The following is a 19,964-nucleotide window of genomic DNA, read 5'->3' as shown; positions in this document are numbered from 1 at the left end:
GGCACAAGTGTTCTTCTTCTACAGGAAATACACTATAAAAAACCCAAATGCCTGCCTTTACCGGGCTGACACTTTGAACAGGGCTTTCACAGTGCTCACCCCACCTCAGCCTCCAAGGGGGTGTCAACCTTTTTCCATAGGTCTGCCAATTTCTCATGCCATACTCAATTTGTAGATGGGGAGGGTAGAGTCCTGTTTCTAAAGGGACTAATTAACAATACAAAAGTGACTATAGCCAACCTCTACGCCCCCAATATAGATCAGGTCCCATGGCTAATTAAAGAATTGACAATTTTCAAACACTTTGCCGAGGGCCAAGTAATACTAGGTGGAGATTTTAATGTCGCCCTGCATCCTCTAATTGATTCCTCAGCGGGCCGATCTCACATATCGCAAACTAAACTAAGGAAGCTTATTCGTAGCCTCCAGGAGTTAAATTTGACAGATGCCTGGCATCTCATATATCCGTCCACGAAGGATTACACCTTCTTTTCCCATGTACACTTAACCCACCAGAGATTGGACTACATCTTCGTCTCCTCTGGTCTCCTGACACACCTTGGGGGAGCCAAAATAGATGTAGTCACGGTGTCGGACCACACACCTGTCCATGTGGATCTCCACCCACTCCACACAAAACCCAAAGAGTGGAGGTGGAGGCTTAATGCCTCTTTACTTGACTCCCTTGAGGAAAGAGAACGTCTCTCTAATCTCATAGAGGTATACTTCAGTATCAATATGAAGCGTGGCCCGGAGGTCCCCATGATCTGGGGGGCTCATAAGGCATTCGTGCGGGGCTTATTGATAGCTCTAGGCTCCAGAACTAAAAAACTCCTTCAAAAAGACATCTACGGCAAACTTAGCAAAATCGCTAAATTAGAGCAGATAAAGCTTTCTCAGTCAAAAACCTCTATGGAGAAACTAGAGGAGCTGAGGAGAGATCTCAAACAGTGCCTCGAATTCCGATTCAACAAAAAACATCTTTATCTTAAGCACGTTGTCTACGCCCAAGGCAACAGATGCAGCAAATTCATGCCAGCCCTAATTAAAAAAGCTCGAGCAAAAAACCATATCAACACAATCAAGACCTCTACCGGGGCCCTGGCGACCTCCTCGGAGGACAGAGCTGGCGCTTTATATCAGTTTTACTCTCAGCTTTATAACATCAGACAGCAAAGTCCCCTTATTAAAGAAAAAGAAACGGACATGAAAAAACTAGTAGAGTGTTTTCTACACCAAGCACACCTCCCCAAATTAAACAAATGTCAAGCCGACTCTTTAGTAACCACAGTTACCCAGTCAGAGGTTGAACTTCTTTTAAATTCATGCCCCCACGGCAAAAGCCCTGGTCCGCATGGACTAAATTTACCGTATTATAAATCCTTCAGGCTAATTTTAGTACCAAAGCTAACAGAGTGTTACGGCACTCTGCCCCCCGAGCGCCAAGTGGGATGCCCTGATCTTCCCGCACCCCACTGTCCCTGCCTACTTGCCTCGGCCCTGGCTAACCCCAGGCGGACAACTGGACGGCGGTCCCTGCACTGGCTAGGGACCTGGCGGCTGACAAGCAGGAAACTACCTAATGGGGGGAACAGAGTGCCGACAGAGGAGGCAGGTGTAACAGACCAAACAAACTGACAAGGCTGGAGATGGAGCTCACAGGCAAACTGGCAGAGTGCTGGATAGCAACTAGTGCTGACGGGGCCAGACTAGATTAGAGGCAAACAGAACCAACAAAAACAGACTGAGTAATAGGGGACCAGAGGGAGCTGACCGAACACTAGGGACTGACTGAGGAGAACCGCAGACAGACTGGCTAGGTGCATGCAGAACCAATAACTGGCAATGAGCTCAGTTCACCGCCAGTCTTTTAACCACAATGTTCCGCCCAGGGGCGGAGAGTGGGAGGAGGCAACTCCACCCACTGCTGTATAAGAAGCACAGAGGAGTGCGGGCGGCACCCTACGGGCGGGCACGCCCACGCCGCCGCCCACTGGCCAACCCAAGCTGCTGGGATGACCTCGACACAGGGCTCCAGGCTGCTGGAGCCGACGCCGGAGCGACGCGCGCCGACCGCGGGACCCCATGCCGCACTGTATGGTAACACAGAGCTTTTCAATGCGCTCCTGACAGGCGCCTCCCTTCCCAACCAGGCCCTAGAAGCTCACATAACCCTAATACATAAAGATAGTAAGGACCCAGAAATATGCAGCAGTTATCGACCCATCTCTCTCATAAATTTCGATATGAAACTTTGGGCCAAACTCTTAGCTAAAAGACTTGAAAAATTCTTACCCATTCTGATTAATGAGGAGCAGGCAGGATTTCTGCGGGGGAGAGAGGGCAGAGACAATAGCCACAGAGTACTCCATGCGATACACCACGCCCAAAAACATAATATACCCTTACTCTTAATCGGTACCGACGCTAAAAAAGCTTTCGACCGAGTTGACTGGGAATGCATGAGAGAAGCTCTACTCCATTTCAACATTCCCCCGGTCTTTGTCTCTGCCGTCATTTCCCTGTACTCGGCCCCGGACGCCAGACTAAAAAATCAATGAGATACTATCCCCGGCCTTTGACATTAAAAATGGCACCCGCCAGGGTTGCCCCCTTTCCCCTCTCTATTTGTCTTAGCTCTAGAGCCCTTCCTTCAGAAGGTCAGATAAGGCCAGAATTCAATGGTCTTAATTGGGGAAAACACTCGCTCACATCTGCCGTATTCGCAGATGACATAGTTTTCCTTATAAAAAACCCAGAAAGGGGCCTGACCAGACTAGAGGATCTTCTGAACAACTTTGGAACGGTCTCCAATTTCAAAATCAATTTCTCTAAGTCCACTGTGTTAAACATCACAATTTTAGAAGCTCACTGCAGAGCTATTAAGGAAAGCTCCCCTTTTACCTGGGCGGAGGAGTCGTTGGACTTTCTGGGAGTCAAACTAACCAAGAAAATAGAGGATCTCTATTCTGTCAATTTAATTCCCCTAATAGGCCAAATCAAAAATCTCCTGAGAACATATGATCTCCCCTACATATCCTGGTTTGGCAGGAAAAACATCTTAAAAACCTATGTTCTTCCCATAATATTATATAAAATTAGAATGCTCCCCATTCACCTACCAGGAAGCTTCTTTAAAACAGTTTGCTCTGCCTTTTTGGGGTTCGTTTGGAGGAAGAGGAGACCTAGATTGGCATATAGCCTAATGATAAAAGGGGCTCAGAAGGCAGCATAGATTTCCCTAACATCTTCGACTTCTATTGCGCGTCACATCTGGGATACTGGATGGACCTAGTTCACCCGACCAGAGACAAAATACTTCCCTCATTGGCGGAATCCTCGGACGGTGGAGCACTTCTGGAGGAACTTTGGTTCCCCTCCAAAAACAGATGCAGATCCAAAGGATTCAATCCCCTCATCAGAGGCCCCTGTGAGATTTCGTCAAATTTAAGGGAAACCTGGGCCCCTGACCCCTCTCCTTGCTCCCCTCTAAGCACCATTCCCAATCTTCTGGACGTCCCAGTGGATCCAGCCTCTCATTCAGTTTGGAGGAGATTTGGCTGCCTCAATATAGGAAACTTACAGTCGCTGGCACACATAAACACAGAAGACATTTTATAAGCTCTACTTCCACTCCATAATCTCTCCTTTCTGCAGCAGATCTATATTATAAGTATGTTCAGTAAATTCCTAAAAAAGTACACTTCCACCAGACCCCTGACGCACTTCGAAAAGACTGTGATAGACAGCAGTCCCAAAATCTAGGAAAATCTCATCCTTACGCAAACAATTTGTTATTAGAACCACGGACGCAAAACCTACCTTTCTCACCTCCTGGGAAAGAGAATTTGGCATCTCTCTCTCCCCATCTGACACTAGAACTATCCTGAGCACCTCCTTTGGCCTATCACCATGTATTTTAGCACAAGAAAGCCACTATAAATTGCTAGTCAGGTGGTATAAAACCCATCAGTGGCTTTCTGCCTACAACTTGGCACCGCATGGGAGATGTTGGAGATGTGATAATGATGTAAGCTCCTATCTCCACATTTGGTGGGAATGTCCGATCTTGGCACCCTTTTGGATGGAGGTGGAGGTGACACTGAAAAAGTTGTCTCCTAATCTGTCCATCTCCCCAGAGATGGTCTTTTTATGGAAGCCCTTAGCAGGATTTCATCCTAAGAGGAACAAACTCATTGCCTTTCTATTAGATGTGGCTAAAGCATTGATTCCATTACTGTGGCTTCAAAAGCTCCCCCCTCACTGTCACAGTGGATAGAAAAAGTTGACTCCATTGCTAACCTAGAGGAGCTATCCAGCTGTCTTGTTGACATGGGGCCCTTGGAGGAAACTGAGGTCATCGCCAAATTAGGCGTACGAGTTAAGGCACCTCTCGTTGGACGGTATATCTCCCATCGCCCTTTCACATACAACCGCTGACTAAACTCAGTACTCTCCTCAGAAACCCATTAATACACCTAACGATCCACCCTACCCAACCCCACCTTACTTTGAATCGCCCTGAGGCCCTGCGGCCTCTTTGACCATTTGACCGAGTTTCCACAGCCTACCTCCTTTGGAACATACAGAGACCTTTTGCTGACTCCAGTATTCGTTTTAACACAACATGCCGAGTATTAACTAATCTTACAACCCCACTCTTATATGCGCATAACCCCTTGTCTCGTCTACCTGTCCCCCCATCCTCTGCTCCCTTTGTTTACTGTGTCTCCCTTCCCCTTTCCCCAACCACTAATCAATCTGACTTTACTCCTACATTGTTACCCCTAACTTCTCTGAGTAACAGAGAAGATCCACATTTGTTAATTTAAATATCTCAATGCAGGGTACCCTCTGCATTTGATTATTTTGCCAACTATGAGTGTGTTAAGCTGAAACAATCAATGGAACACTCACCATCGCTCGATTATATCACTCTAGATCAGACCTGGGCAAAGCACGGCCCGCGGGCCACATCCGGCCCGCTGAATAGCTCGGACCGGCCCGCAAAGAGTGTCCTGGTGACTCACCAATGAGTCCGGTGCTCATGTCCACGGGGAAAATCGGGCCCGCTACGGATTCTACATGTAGAATCTGCAGCGGGTCCCTCCTGTCCCGTGGACATGAGCGCTGAAAATACAAATAAATGACAATAAACTCACCTCCCATCCGCTCCGTTTCTTCTCTTCGTGGCGGCGTCATCTTCTCTCGTCGCGGCCGGATCTTCATTCTTCGGCTCGGTGGATGTGCACGATGACGTCGGTGACGTGCCCCGCGCATGCGCCGGGCCGAAGCAAAATGATCCGGCCGCGGCTGAGAGAGGATGGCGCGGCGCCGAAGAGAAGAACCGGAGCGGGTAAGTAAAATGTGATTTTTGTGTCCCACGGATCCGGACGGCTTCCATAGGCTTCAATAGAAGCCCGCGGGAGCCGTCCCCGCGGGAGACCCGCATGAAAATGGAGCATGGTCCAGATTTTTTCATGCTCCATTTTTTTTAAAATCACTTTTATTGACGATCCGCGGGTATTTATCTACCCGCGGGTGGTCAATGCATCCCTATGGGGTGCGGATCCGCGCGCGGGAGAAGAGTTAAAATCCGCTGCGGATTTTAATTCTTCTTTTTGCCCCGTGGACATGAGCCCTAAGTGATGCCACTGTAACTTCTGAGTGGAGATGGGAGTGCTCCTTACCGCTCCCCTCTCCATTGGCAGACACGGGGGCCGCGCCGTAAAACGGGGTGAAACACCGGGTGTTCACCGCGCCGTATTACAGCGCCATTCATTTTCAATGGCGGCTGTATTCTGGCCACAAATCGGGCGGCTGGAATACGGCCCCATTAAGGCAATGTGCATGGAGCCTTCGTATGTTGGTCTGGCCCTCTAAAACCATTCCAATTTCTCATGTGGCCCCATGGGAAAATTAATTGCCCACCCCTGCTCTAGATGTATGTACCTTTGTACTGACCTGTAATCTCTGTACATTTCCCCCTTGTTATATGAAAACTCAATAAAACTTGATTTACAAAAAAAAAAAAATCTTCCTTCAGTATCCGCTATTTCTTCAATTAGCTGAAAGTCCACAGAGTGTCCACCATGACTCCTGCCTTCTTCTTGGTGGTGTTAACAAGGAAGATTTTGGAAAACCTTGGATGCAATATAGTGGGAACCTTCTTACGGGCGAAATGGGTCTTTTGTACGCAGACAATGTCTGCTTTGGAGATGTCGGTCTCTCTCCATAAAGCCAATCTTTTGTAAGGTGAATTTAAACCTTTGGCGTTTCAGGAAAGCAAGTTGGTATCCATTGGGATTTTAGGTAGGAAGCTTTTGGCGACTGGTGTTTACCTCCGAGGGAATGTCTGGTGGGATTTGGATAAATGGTAATTTAGAAAGAAATGAAGGAGAAAATTTAGGACTGGATCTAGCTTAGGAGAAGAAAAATAAAAGAAATGTAGGATCAAACAACTAGGAACCTGATTGTCGGATCTCATTTTTTGAGTAGCCAACTTATTGTGGTTTAACAAAAATGGACCTTTTCGGAGCTTGGCACCAGTCAGAGCCCCCATTGAAAAAGATCTTGAAATGGGGTGTACAAATTTCAGCCATAAACGGATGGCACCCTTTCTTCTTTTTAGGTCAGAGGACATTTGGTATCATAGAGAATAATAATAAAGATTCAGCTAACTGCGGGGAGACTGGTGTTTGCTAGATCTGGGAGTTTGTTTTTGGGACCACTCCTTGGTGATGTAGGAAAGGGGCAGCTTCCTGTGGACAAGGGAGGCTCCATTTTTCCAGAAGGGATAGGCCTTCTTCATATGTTGAGATAACCTTAATATTGCCATCTTTATTTATAATTAGCTTGGTCAGGAAACCCCACCTATAGAGGATTTTGTGTTCTCTAGGAGCTGCTGTTATTGAGGAGGAATTTTTTGCCAGCTAACATGGTGGTCTGAGGGAAATCGGAGTAAAGCTTGATATTGCCCAATGGGTGGGGTAGTTCCTTCATATTTCTTGAGATCTTCATCAGATCCTCTTTAATGTGATAAAAATGTATCCTGGCTATCACATCTCTGCGGACATTTTCGGGGATATTCCTAGGTTTAGGAAGTTTAGATTCTGTCTATAATATGTTCTTCTAGTTTGGAATCTGGTAGGAGGGTTTTAATAAGATCCTGAGCATAATTGTTAAGCTCTTCTGGTCTCACTGCTTCCGGAATCCCTCTGAACTTAATATTGTTGCGCCTATTGCGGTCCTCCATTTTTTGCTTAAGCACTTCAAAATCTTCTTTAAGTTTATAGTGAACATCTATCAGCTCGTTATGCAAACTTGTAATTTCGCTAGTTTTGTTCTCAAGGTGATCCACCCTGTCTCCAAGTTTGTTATAGAAGAGTTGAATTTTGTATTAATCTCTTTTAGGTCATTCTTCAAAGACCCCTTGAGGGCTAGCACCATGTCTCTTATGAAGAACTCTGATGCTGTTTGACTGGTGCATTCAATATTTATCCTCCTTCATCGCTATTATATAGCGAATTTACATCCTGTGGGGTTCCTTCTTTTCTTGGTCTTCTTTTCTCTGAGCTATTACTGGGGGAGACTAAGGCCTCGGTCAGATGGGCGTTTGTTCGCGCGATTTGCGGATCGCATAATAGATGCGCATCTGCAAATCGTGTGACCGGGGCCAACGATTCGCTGAAAAACCTGCACCTAGCAGTGTTTTCAGCGAAACGGCCCCGCTATCCTCTGCCACAGCTGTGGCAGAGGAGAACGATGTTCGCCCATTGAATTCAATGGAGTCAGCAATACAGCCGGCTCCATTGAAAGCAATGGGCTGCCGGCAAGCGCTGGATGAATTTTTGGGGAAGGGCTTAAAATATAAGCCCTTCCCTGAAAACCATCCTGAAAATGTGTAAAAATAAAAAAAAGAAGTATACTCACCTTTTCCCTGCAGCCGGAGTTCAGCCGCATCCGTCCGGCAGTTCTCCTGAACTGCTCTCTGTAGTATTCAGCAGGCAGGGATTTAAAATCCCCGCCTGCTGAATAGGCTGCCTCTGATTGGTCACAGCCCTCACCAATCAGAGGCAGCTCTCACTCACCCATTCATGAATTCATGAATGGGTGAGTGAGTGCTGAATCTGATTGGCTGAGCGCAGGGACCAATCAGAGGCAGCTCTCAGCTGTCATTCAATAGGCATAGGAATCATACTGATGCTCCCCAAATTGTAATAAAGAACAGCTAACTTTAACATTTTATTATCAAACTTAGAAAAGGACGTTAAAAACGACTAAGATTTACTAGTGTCTTGAATTGGGTGTATAACAATTGCTAAAATGCTATTACTACTACAGATGAGCGAGCACCAAAATGCTCAGGTGCTCGTGTCGAACATTCCGCAATGCTCGAGAGCTCGTTTCGGGTAACGAACCCCATTGAAGTCAATGGGCGACTCGAGCATTTTTGTATGGGACCGATGCTCCGCATAGGTCATGACTTGTGGAACTCTGGAAAACCTCAGAAATTCATGGAAACACCACAGAACCGGATAGGGAAGGGCAGGGGCAGCATGCATGGCTGCATCTCAGGCTCCCAAGTCCCACTATTTAGCCAAAATGGGGGCAAGAGTCTGCATCACCCCCCTAACAATTTTTACTTCAGATAAACCCTCATTAGCAAGGCACACCTTAGCTAAGCACCACACTGCCTGCAACCAAAGACAATCACTGCCTGCGGGTGACACCGCTGCCTCTTCTCCTGGGTTACATGCTGTCCAACCCCCCGTCTGACCCTACGTCCACAGCGCACACAAAAGTGTCCCTGCACAGAGTTCAGCTGCCCTCATGCCACATGCGCGCTTCATAGCCACACCACCCTTATGTCTGCTAGATGAGGAGGAACCGGAGGCACACACTGCAGAGGGTTGGCAGGGACAGGCAGCAACCCTCTTTGAAAGAATGCTGTTGAGAATTGATGATAAATTGACGTTCGATCATCATTCCAATCCTGTGCCACCTCCGTCGCAAAATTGTCAGGAGCTTCACACCTGGGCATAAAGGAGACTCAGGTGCCAGCACTTCTACACATCTCCACAATGCAGCAATACTCTGTATGGGAAGCATGTGAGCGGGCCCAGGGTCAGGCTTGGTCCCAGCCTCCATCTTGTTTGACCCAAGGTGCAATGAGTTGCATAGCAATCGGAAATCCATGTGTCCCCACACAATTCATTCTGTGTAGGAGTTAGATAGCTCAACACCGCAATGGAAAGTCTTTAAGTGTCGGTGCACAAAGATGGTATTACACAAGAAGAAATCAGAGCGCCCAAACATGGCAGAGTTTTACCCTGCCAAGGACCTCGGCCCACATTTCTACCCTAGTCAGTCAGTGTATTTGAGCCAGACAGGTAAAACACCACAATGAGAAGTCTTTGTGCACTCACAGCATAGGTGAGCCAAAGGAACCCAAGGAAAGTATTAAACATGAAGCAAATACAGTGCCCAAACATGGCAGACTTTCATTCCGACGAGGACCTCGGTCTCTGCCCACACCCTCAGCAATCATGGGCATAAAGCGGACTTCAATGCTAGTACAGCTGTGAACGTCTCATTTAATTAGTTGTGGTAGCTTTCACGGCTCAGAAGACTGGATTAACCAGGAAGAAGTTCCATAGGCCTGACCTGGCGCAGTTGCATTTCCCCCAGGACATAGGCCTCTGCCCACACCCTCAGCAATCACGGGCATAAAGCGGACTCCGATGCTAGTACAGCAGTGAACGTCTCATTAATCCAGTAACGCTCCTCTTGTTTGGCCCAAACCAGTGTCTCAGATAACTGTGGTAACACGAGAGAAAATACATGTTGCCCAGTGCTGATTCCATGACTCCAAGCAGGAGGAGGAGGTGGCATTATAAGGCCAAGAAACCATGACTAGGACCCGCTATAGTCTGCGTGGGAAGTATGTGAGCGGGCCCTGGGTTAGGCTCGGTCCCAGCAAACACCTTGTGTGACCCAAGGTGCCGGGAGTTACATAGCACTGGGGAATTCATGTGTCCACTCACTATTCATTCTGTGTAGGTGTCGGATACCTCAATCGACACAGCAAGGGGAAAGCCATCTGCACTCTGCACCCTACCCAAGTCAGTCAGTGTATTTGTGCCAGACAGGTAAAACACAGCTATGGGAAGTCTTTGTGCACCCACAGCATAGGCGAGCCAAAAAGAACCCAAAGACAGTATTAAACCTGAAGAAATCACAGTGCCCAAACAAGGCAGACATTCACTCTGCCGATGACATAGGCCTCTGCACACACCCTCAGCAATCGCAGGCATAGAGTGGACTCCGATGCTAATACAGCAGTGAACGTCTCATTAATGCAGTAACGCTCCTCTTGTTTGGCTCAAACCAGTGTCTCAGAACTGTGATAACACGGGAGAAATACATGTTTCCCAGTGCTGATCCCATGACCCCAAGCAGGAGGAGGAGGTGGCATTACAAGGCCAAGAAACCTTGACCAGGACCCGCTATAGTCTGTGTGTGAAGCACGTGAGCGGGGCCAGGGTCAGGCTCAGTCCGAGCCTCCACCTTGTGTGACCCAAGGTGCCCTGAGTTACATAGCAATGGGAAATCTATGTGTCCCTACACAGATAGCTCAACACTGCAAGGGAAAGTCTTTGAGTTCCTTGGGCTCGCCTATGCTGTCAGTGCACAAAGATGGTATTACACAGGAAGAAATCAGAGTGCTCAACCATGGGAGAGTTTCACCCCGCCAACGACCTTGGCCTCGGCCCACATTTCTGCCTAGTCAGTCAGTGTATTTTTCCCAGATAGGTAAAACACCGCGATGGGAAGACTTAGTGCACCCATAGTATAGACAGACCCCTGTAACATTCCTGTAGCAAAGGTATAAACAGACCCCAGTAACATTTCTGTAGCAGAAGAATTGGCAGACCCCAGTAACATTTCTGTAGCAAAGGTATAGGTGGACCTCAGTAATATTTCTGTAGCAAAGGTATAGGCGGACCCCAGTAACATTTCTGTAGCAGAAGTACAGGCAGACCCCAGTAACATTTCTGCAGCAAGGGTATAGGCAGACCCCCTGTAACATTTCTGTAGCAGAAGTATGGGCAGACCCGAGTAACATTTCTAGTGTAGGCGAAGCCTGGAAAAATTAGTTAGATAACAGTATAGGCGAGGGCCAAAAAAATTAGTGTACCAAGAGCAAAAGTGTACCCCTGAAAAATTGCTCAACCGAGAGGGCAGGTGAAACCCAGAAATATTTTTTAAAGATACTGCTGTTGCTTAATTTGTAACAGAGCCTGGAGGCAGCCCTGTGAAAAAAATTGGTTTCTGTTAAAGTATCAATACTTTTGAAACTTTGAAAAATTGTAAAAAAATTGTAAGCAGGGCCTTTTGGGCCACAGAAAAATTGGCAGTTCAGCATGATGACATGATGTTTCAGGAGGAGGAGGAAGAGGACTAATATCCGAGAGTGATTGACAAAGCTAATTCCCCCTTTTTTTCCGGTGATAGAGGATGCTTTTTTCTCCGGTTGCAGCGAAAAGAATCTTTAGGTTCCGCTGCTCTCCGCCGGTGGAGAAGAGAAGTCTGGGGAAATCCAGGCTTTGTTCATCTTTATGAGTGTAAGCATGTCGGCAATGGCACTTGACAGGCGGGTACGCTTATCCATGATGATTCCCCCAGCTGCACTAAACACCCTCTCTGACAAGACGCTAGCGGCAGGGCAGGCCAGCACCTCCAGAAAGTACAGCGCAAGTTCGTGCCACATGTCCAGCTTTGACACCCAATAGTTGTATGGAGCAGAGGCATCACGGAGGATGGTGGTACGATCGGCTACGTGCTCCCTCACCATCTTTTTACAGTGCTCCCTCCAACTCAGCCTTGACTGGGGAGTGGTGACACAGTCTTGCTGGGGAGCCATAAAGCTGACAAAGGCCTTGGAGAGTGTTCCCCTGCCTGCGCTGTACATGCTGCCTGATCTCCGTGCCTCCCCTGCTACTTGGCCCTCTGAACTGCGCCTTCTGCCACTAGCGCTGTCAGATGGGAAGTTTAGCATCACTTTTTCCACCAGGGCCCTGTGGTATTGCATCACTCTCGTACCCATTTCCTCTTCGGGAATGAGAGTGGAAAGGTTCTCCTTATACCGTGGGTCGAGAAGGATGTACACCCAGTAATCCATGTTGGCTAGAATGCGTCTAACGCGAGGGTCATGAGAAAGGCAGACTAACATGAAGTCAGCCATGTGTGCCAGGGTACCAGCCCGCAAGACATGGCTGTCCTTACTAGGAAGATGAATTTCAGGATCCTCCTCCTCCTCCTCCTCAGCCCATACACACTGAACAGATGAGAGGCATGCAGCATGGGTACCCTCTGCAGTGTGCCCAGCTGTCTCTTCCCCTTCCTCCTCCTGCTAATTCCCCTCCTTCTCCTCTTCCAAAACGCGCTGGAATATAGACATGAGGGTGGTCTGGCTATCAAGCAACATACTCTCATCCCCCGTCTCCTGTTCCAACCGCAAAGCGTTGGCCTTTATGCTTTGCAGCGAATCTCCCAGCAGGCATAGCAGCGGGATGGTAATGCTAATGATTGCAGCATCGCCGCTCACCATCTCGCTAGACTCCTCAAAGTTTCCGAGGACCTGGCAGATATCGGTCATCCAGGCCCACTCTTCTGTAAAGAATTGAGGAGGCTGACTCCCACTACGCCGCCCATGTTGGAGTTGGTATTCCACTATTGCTCTACGCTGCTCATACAGCCTGGCCAACATGTGCAGCGTAGAATTCCACCGTGTGGGCACTTCGCACAGCAGTTGGTGCTCTGGCAGATTAAACCGATATTGCAGGATCCTCAGGGTGGCAGCGTCCGTGGTGGACTTGCGGAAATGTGCGCAGACGCAGCGCACCTTGCTGAGCAGGTCAGACAAGTGAGGGTAGTTTTTCAGAAACCGCTAAACCACCATATTGAAGACCTAGGCCAGGCATGGCACGTGTGTGTGGCTGCCTGAGCTGCAGAGCCGCCACCAGGTTACGTCCGTTGTCACACATGACCATGCCTGGTTGGAGGCTCAGCGGCGAAAGCCAGAGGTCGGTCTGCTCTGTCAGACCCTGCAACAGTTCGGGGGCCGTGTGCCACTTGTCACCTAAGCTGATTAGTTTCAGCACGGCCTGCTGGCGCTTGCCCACCGCTGTGCTGCCGCACCGCGCGATACCGACTGCTGGCGACGTGCTGCTCACGCTTCTTAATTGAGAGGTAGAGGTTGCGTAGGAGGAGGAGGAAGGGGAGGGTTTAGAGGAGGTGGCATAAAACGTCGCAGATACCAGCACAGAGGAAGGACCCGCTATTCTGGCTGTGGGTAGGACGTGAGCGATCCCAGGCTCTGACTTGGTCCCAGCCTCCACCAAATTCACCCAATGTGCCGTCTGGGAGATATAGTGGCCCTGCCCGCCAGTACTTGTCGACGTGTCCGTGGTTAAGTGGACCTTCCCAGTAACCGCGTTGATGAGGGCACGATTAATGTTGCGGGAGGCGTGCTGGTGTAGGGCTGGAACGGCACACAGTGACATATAGTGGTGACTGGGGACTGAGTAGCGTGGGACCGCCCCCGCCATCATGTTTTTGAAAGCCTCCGTTTCCACAAGCCTGTACGGTAGCATCTCCAGGCTGATCAATTTGGCAATGTGCACGTTTAAAGCTTGTGCATGCGGGTGCGTGGCGGCGTATTTGCGCTTTCGCTTCAATGCTTGTGTTAGCGACAGCTGAATGCTGCGCTGAGAGACATTGCTGGATGGGGTGGAGGACAGTGGAGGTGAGGGTGTGGGTGCAGGCCGGGAGGCGCTCTTGCCTGTGTCCTGAGAGGGGTATTGGATCTGAGTGGCAGGTTGGGGCACAGGGGAAGAGGCAGTGGTGTGACCCGGAGGCGGTGAACGGCCTTCGTCCCACCTTGTAGGGTGCTTGGCCAACATATGCATGCGCATGCTGGTGGTGGTGAGGCTAGTAGTGGTGCCTCCCGGCTGATCTTGGTGCGACACAGGTTGCACACCACTGTTCGTCGGTCGTCCGCGCTCTCACTGAAAAACATCCACACCTTTGAACACCTAGCCCTCTGCACAGAGGCTTGGCGCGAGGGGGTGCTTTGGAAAACAGTTGGGGGATTCTTCGCTCTGGCCCTGCCTCTACCCCTGGCCACTCCACTGCCTCTTCCAACCTGTCCTCCTGCTGCACTTGCCTCCCCCTCTGAGGCCCTGTCCTCAGTAGGCTTAGCAAACCAGGTGGGGTCAGTCACCTCATCATCCAGCTGCTCTTCCTCCGAATCCTCTGTGCGCTCCTCCCTCAGACTTACTGCCCTTACTACTACCTCACTGACAGACAACTGTGTCTCATCATCATCATCCTCCTCCTCACCCACTGAAAGCTCTTGAGACAGTTGCTGGAAGCCCCCAGTCTCATCCCCAGGACTCCGGGAACTTTCCAAAGGTTGGGCATCGGTCACGACAAACTCCTCAGGTGAGAGAGGAACCAGTTTTTCCCACTCATGGCAGGGACCCGAGAACAGTTCCTGGGAGTCTTCCTGCTCATCAGAATAAGTCATTTTCATGGAGTGAGGAGGCTGGGAGGAAGTCCCTAAGCCGGGAGTAGTGGACTGCGTAGAAGACTGGATGGTTGAAACATTGCTGGATGCATTTTCTGCCATCCACGACAGGACCTGCTTACACTGCTATGTTTGTAATAAAGGTCCACCACGCGGACCCATAAATTGTGATATGAAGCTGGGGACCCCAGAAACTTGCCTTTATCCTAATCCCGCAGCAGCCGGCTGTGATTCACCTGGACCAGGAACTCGGCTTGTGCCCACACCATCACTTGAACGTCCGCGTCCACGTCCTCAACCCTTACCCCTACTCCTCATCATGGCGGATTAAGAATAGAGCAGGGCCCAAATAAATTACCCCACTGTACAGCACTGAAAACTGGGCCTTAATTCACCGCACACAGAGACTTGTAGATAGCGGAGGCTCTATGCTGTGACTTGAAAAAAGTAACCCGCTGTCTTGCACTGATACCTAGGGGTAATTTACTGCTCACAGAGACTTGTAGATAATAGAGGCTGTGTGGAGTGGGAGAAGACTCTTAAGGCAATGGATAGTGCTGGCAACTGCGGCAATCTCAACCCCACCAACGGAAATGGTATTGTAAAACGCTCTGCACAGCAGCTGAGCTGAAATACTTTGCTGTGGCCCCGGTAATATTACAGTACTGTTTAGCGGTGAGACCGCTGTCTAATTCACTGCAGACATAGAACGGTATAAATGAGGTTGTTCGCAGCAGGCTAGGAATAATTTGAGTGCAATTTCACGATGAGAGCGGTATTGTACGGCACTGCAGCCAGAAAAAAAGTCTAACTGAAAGGCTGCAAACAGGCCTAGCTGCGTAATGCAAAAATGGAAGCACTACAACTTCCAGCAGGCACCAAGTAAAATGCACACGGTCAGATGTAGCCCTAAGAAGGAGCTTTGGGGTTTTTGCATGGAGGATACGGACTGTATAGTGTATATTACTTTCCCTGTAGAAGTGGCTGTTGCCCCAACACTCTGCGTCTAATTCACTGCAGACAGAGAATGGTATAAATGAGGTTGTTCGCAGCAGGCTAGGAATAATTTGAGTGCACTTTCACGATGAGAGCGGTATTGTACGGCACTGCAGCCAGAAAAAAGTCTAACTGAAAGGCTGCAAACAGGCCTAGCTGCGTTATACAAAAATGGAAGCACTACTACTCCCAGCAGGCACCAAGTAAAATGCACACGGTCAGATGTAGCCCTAAGAAGGACCGTTGGGCTTCTTGAAAACAGGACCTATGCTATCACTTGCCCTATATCAGCAGTAGCACTTTCCCTATTCCCTGTATAATACACTGCAGACTGAGAACGCTATAGCTGAAATGGCCTGAAATGAAAAAAAAAAAATTGTGCACTACTGCTCCCAGCCAGCAACAACAGTAATGCACTTGGTCAGATGTAGCCCTAAGAAGGACCGTTGGGGTTCTTGAAGACAGGACCTATGCTAACACTTTCCCCAACCTCTGCCAGTGTGTGTCTGAGGTGAGCCGCGGGCGGGACCGCTTTAAGTACTCGGCGGTCACTTGATCTCACCAGCCACTCACTGCAGGGGGGTGGGATAGGGCTGGCACGTCACAGGAGAAAGTGATAATGCCTTCCCTGCATGTCTATTGGCTAGAAAATGGCGCTAAACATGCGGGGAAGGAAATGGAATTGACTCGAGTACCGCGTGGTGCTCGTCTCGAGTAACAAGCAACAAGCATCTCGAGTACCCTAATGCTCGAATGAGCATCAAGCTCGGTCTAGTGTGCTCGCTCATCTCCAATTACTACCTAAAATCCTATATTTATTTCGGAACCTCCCAGTGCTTGTGCCTAATATCTTTTGAGTAGAATTCAAAGATTATTAATGCGCTTCAAATGGCACAGTCAAAGAGCACAGATATCATCCGTGGTGTTATTTCTTCACCCTTCACAAGGTGGATTTGGGTGCCCATGTATAAAGAACTATTACTATGCCACTCTCCTTAACCAATTGGAAAGTTGGTGGTTGGTAGAGTCCTTGAAACATTGGGTTCAGATTGAATCCAGAGTTACTAGGTACCCTAAACTGTCTAACCTCTTGTGGGTTTCCAGACTATCTAAAAAAATCCCTACATTCATATTTCCTGCCTATTTATATGGAAAAATATGTCTCTATCAATAGGGCTCCTGTCTCTATGGACTTCTAAAATAACTCTAAAAGCATTACAGATACTAATCCCAGATGCAAACTTTGATGTCTGGTGAGCAAGAGATATTTTTAAAATAGGGGACCTTCTAGAAAGTCAGAGATTAAAGCTATTTAACGACTTAAGTAACTCATTTCAATTACCCCATAAAGAATTTTACCAATACCTCCAACTGAGGCAATTCATATCTTCGGTGGGCCGGGAGAGGGTTCCTCGTACTCAAAGTGTGAAGCTTTTATGTATGACCACAAGATTCGGAAAGCCGGTATTTCTAGAGCTTACCTATCATTATCAGAGCATAACTACCCAACTGCCTTACCTTTTCAATTAAAGTGGGAATCGGACATTCAGGAAACCTTTAACCAGAACCATTGGCATTTTTAAAAATTTATTGAAGTAGGCCATGAGGTCAAGTATGAAAATGTATGCGGCAACATTTACACTGACATTATTGTGGTTGTGAAGGGAAGCACATTTACAAATGATTATACACTGTGAATGGTCTCAAATGAGGAAAAAAAAAAAATAATTTATGGCTAGCCTATTTTTATGTTGTGTATCATTTTTCTTACAGCATATTTCACATCATTATTTCTTAAACTGTAAATAAAAGGATTTATCAATGGTGCAATAACAGTATACATGAGTGATATAAACTTGTCCATATCTGTACCATAAGTCGACTTAGGCCTCAAATACATTATACTACCAGATCCATAAAAAATAGTCACCACTATGAGGTGAGAGGTGCAGGTGGAGAAAGCTTTCTTCATCCCTGCTGCAGAATGGTGCTTTATAATTGTCCATATGATCTGTGTATATGAAACAATTGTTAATAGGAAAGCACCTACAATTAGAAGTAGGACAATTAAAAAAGTGACAATTTCATTAAACTGTGTGTCACTGCATGCCAAGGCCATTATGGGTAGAATGTCACAGTAGAAATGGTTGATTTTATTGGGTCCGCAAAAAGGTAAGGAGAATGTAAGAGACGTCTGTATTATGGCAACCATCAAACCAATGAGCCATGAGTACACGATAAGCTTAAGACAAGCATTTCTACTCATAATCACGTTATATAATAATGGGTGACATATGGCGTTATATCGGTCATAAGCCATGGCTGCCAGTAAATAGCACTCTGTAGATCCCAATAACAAAAAACAGTACATTTGCACGGCACAGCCATAGAAAGTGATGGTTTTATGATTTGATAGAAGATTTTTTAACATGTTGGGTGTAATCGTTGAGATGTAACATTCTTCTAAAAATGAGAAGTTAGCAAGAAAAAAGTACATAGGAGTATGAAGGTTTGAACTAAGGTTATAGACGACAATTATAAACATATGCGCGGCTACAGATATACTATAGATACAAAGAAATGAAGTAAATAGGAGATACTGCAATTCCGGGACATTGGAAAATGATATAAAAATAAATTCCATTGTTGTACGGTTTCCTTTATCCATACCATTAATTAAAGCCCAGGTTCTGTGACAGTAAAAGGTCCCTCAAGATACATTGGATATAGAATACAAACTTTTCAACAAGCAATGGTCTTTTCCAGACCTTTGTTATTTGAAACCAGATTCAGCATACAATGTCAGGCAACATGGATCCGTGGCATGTGCAGTCTTCTGGAAAATTCAGCCCATCAGCATAGGTATTTCACTGGTAAAACCATTGTACTACTGAAATTCATACGCTGACTGACTATTTAGTCATGCCTCTCAACAGTATAGTACGGTATTACATGTCCTATACTGCTCTTTACCTGTGACAGGACGAATGGCTTCTTTGGACAGCAGTTGAGGGTAGCTCTGTTATATTTTTCTGGCACACTGAAGAAGCTCCTGTCCACATAGTAAGTGATTTACTGTTTTCAGCAGCTCTTTCTGACTTGGGAGGACCTGTGTTTTAACTAGAGGAAGGTGGATAATTAAGTAAAAAAAAGGTGAAAAACATTAATAAAGCAGAATTTTTGTGAAGGTGTCAGGCTTTATGAGCTCACATGTTGATGTCCTAATAATATTCATGTCCTGATTATGTCAATATCCTGATGATTGTAGATAGAAACTCTTTGGACAAGTTAAATCCAATGTGGCTTTCATTTATAATGTGCTCAAGAGTTCAGACTTCGGAGTTACTACCATAGCTGACATGAAAGAGAAAGTATATTTTGCCTGTCAACTGGCATTTGTCCCAACAAGTTTACAACTTTGCTAATTGCTTTTGCTATATAAAGAAAAATATGGATGATCCAGTTTCTTTGATTTAGACAATAACATTTTTCTGGCCTTGGCATGCAGAGAGAATTAAATCCATTTAAATGAAACTGGTACATTATATAGAGACAAGCAGACACCAATAATTGTGTTTAATAATGTTAATTATTCTCTAGGGAGAACAATGTCAGTAGTGGTTATTTCTGTGCATCAGAAAATAATTCAGTGGCCTCCTGAGTTTTAAAGTTATAAATTAGAACTGTATATACGATATGATATACATTTATCGTCAAAAAAATTCAGGTACCTAGAAGGAAGTACCTTAATATCTGAAAATGGCCCATAGGCATTCTTGCAGTGAAAAAGTTGTAGTGTAATTGTGGATTCATGACCAAAAGGCCTGTACAAGGGGATAGGTCTGCAGACAGTGATATAAATTTGCATTTGGTGCTTTAAATTTTAAACGATTTGGGGTTGTATATACAGTATACCCATGTAGTACCCCCTTGTAGGGATTAAAAACATCTATGAATAATTTGTAATCTAATTTCTAAGAATCTAGCCGAGGGCAGTACTTATGAACAGATATGTTTGTTTTTAGAATTGTGTGATTGCTCTCAGTGAGAGAAAACAAGTAATATTGTAGATATGATACCTTTTAATGGCTCACAAAACAATATGATCTCACTGCAAGCTTTCGGGGATATCTCACCCCCTTTGTCAGGCTAATGAATGAAACTAGTTTGGATGGCACATAATTATAACATACAGATGCAGAGGGGAGGGGAACACATTCCTCTTGATCTAAATAAATGTTCACACACAGAAAATTGAGACTGTTTTGCACTGAAAACCTAAAACAGACATACTGAGCCGAGACTTAAATCATAAATCAGTGCACTAAGCTCAAGACAGTTTTCTGATGTGTCTTATCTCTCCTTCAACCTGCAC

The 19,964-nt window shown here is 46.7% G+C and overlaps 1 protein-coding gene across 1 annotated transcript; it reads right to left on the bottom strand.

Moving 5' to 3' along the window:
* Window positions 1-17,324: 17,324 nt before the first annotated feature.
* Window positions 17,325-18,257, bottom strand: LOC136633555 (olfactory receptor 10A3-like). Its single transcript, XM_066609316.1, has one exon. It carries the CDS (start codon window positions 18,255-18,257, stop codon window positions 17,325-17,327), a length of 933 nt encoding a protein of 310 aa, XP_066465413.1.
* Window positions 18,258-19,964: the final 1,707 nt, after the last annotated feature.

The sequence above is a fragment of the Eleutherodactylus coqui genome, chromosome 6, assembly GCF_035609145.1.
Source record: "Eleutherodactylus coqui strain aEleCoq1 chromosome 6, aEleCoq1.hap1, whole genome shotgun sequence".
NCBI lineage: Eukaryota > Metazoa > Chordata > Amphibia > Anura > Eleutherodactylidae > Eleutherodactylus > Eleutherodactylus coqui.
The sequence above is the reverse complement of the archived record's forward strand: the minus strand, read 5'-3'. Positions and strand labels throughout refer to the sequence as shown.

Excerpts from the sequence above, each read along its gene's own strand:
- LOC136633555 (XM_066609316.1), bottom strand. The coding sequence starts at position 18,257 with ATGGATAAAGGAAACCGTACAACAATGGAATTTATTTTTATATCATTT.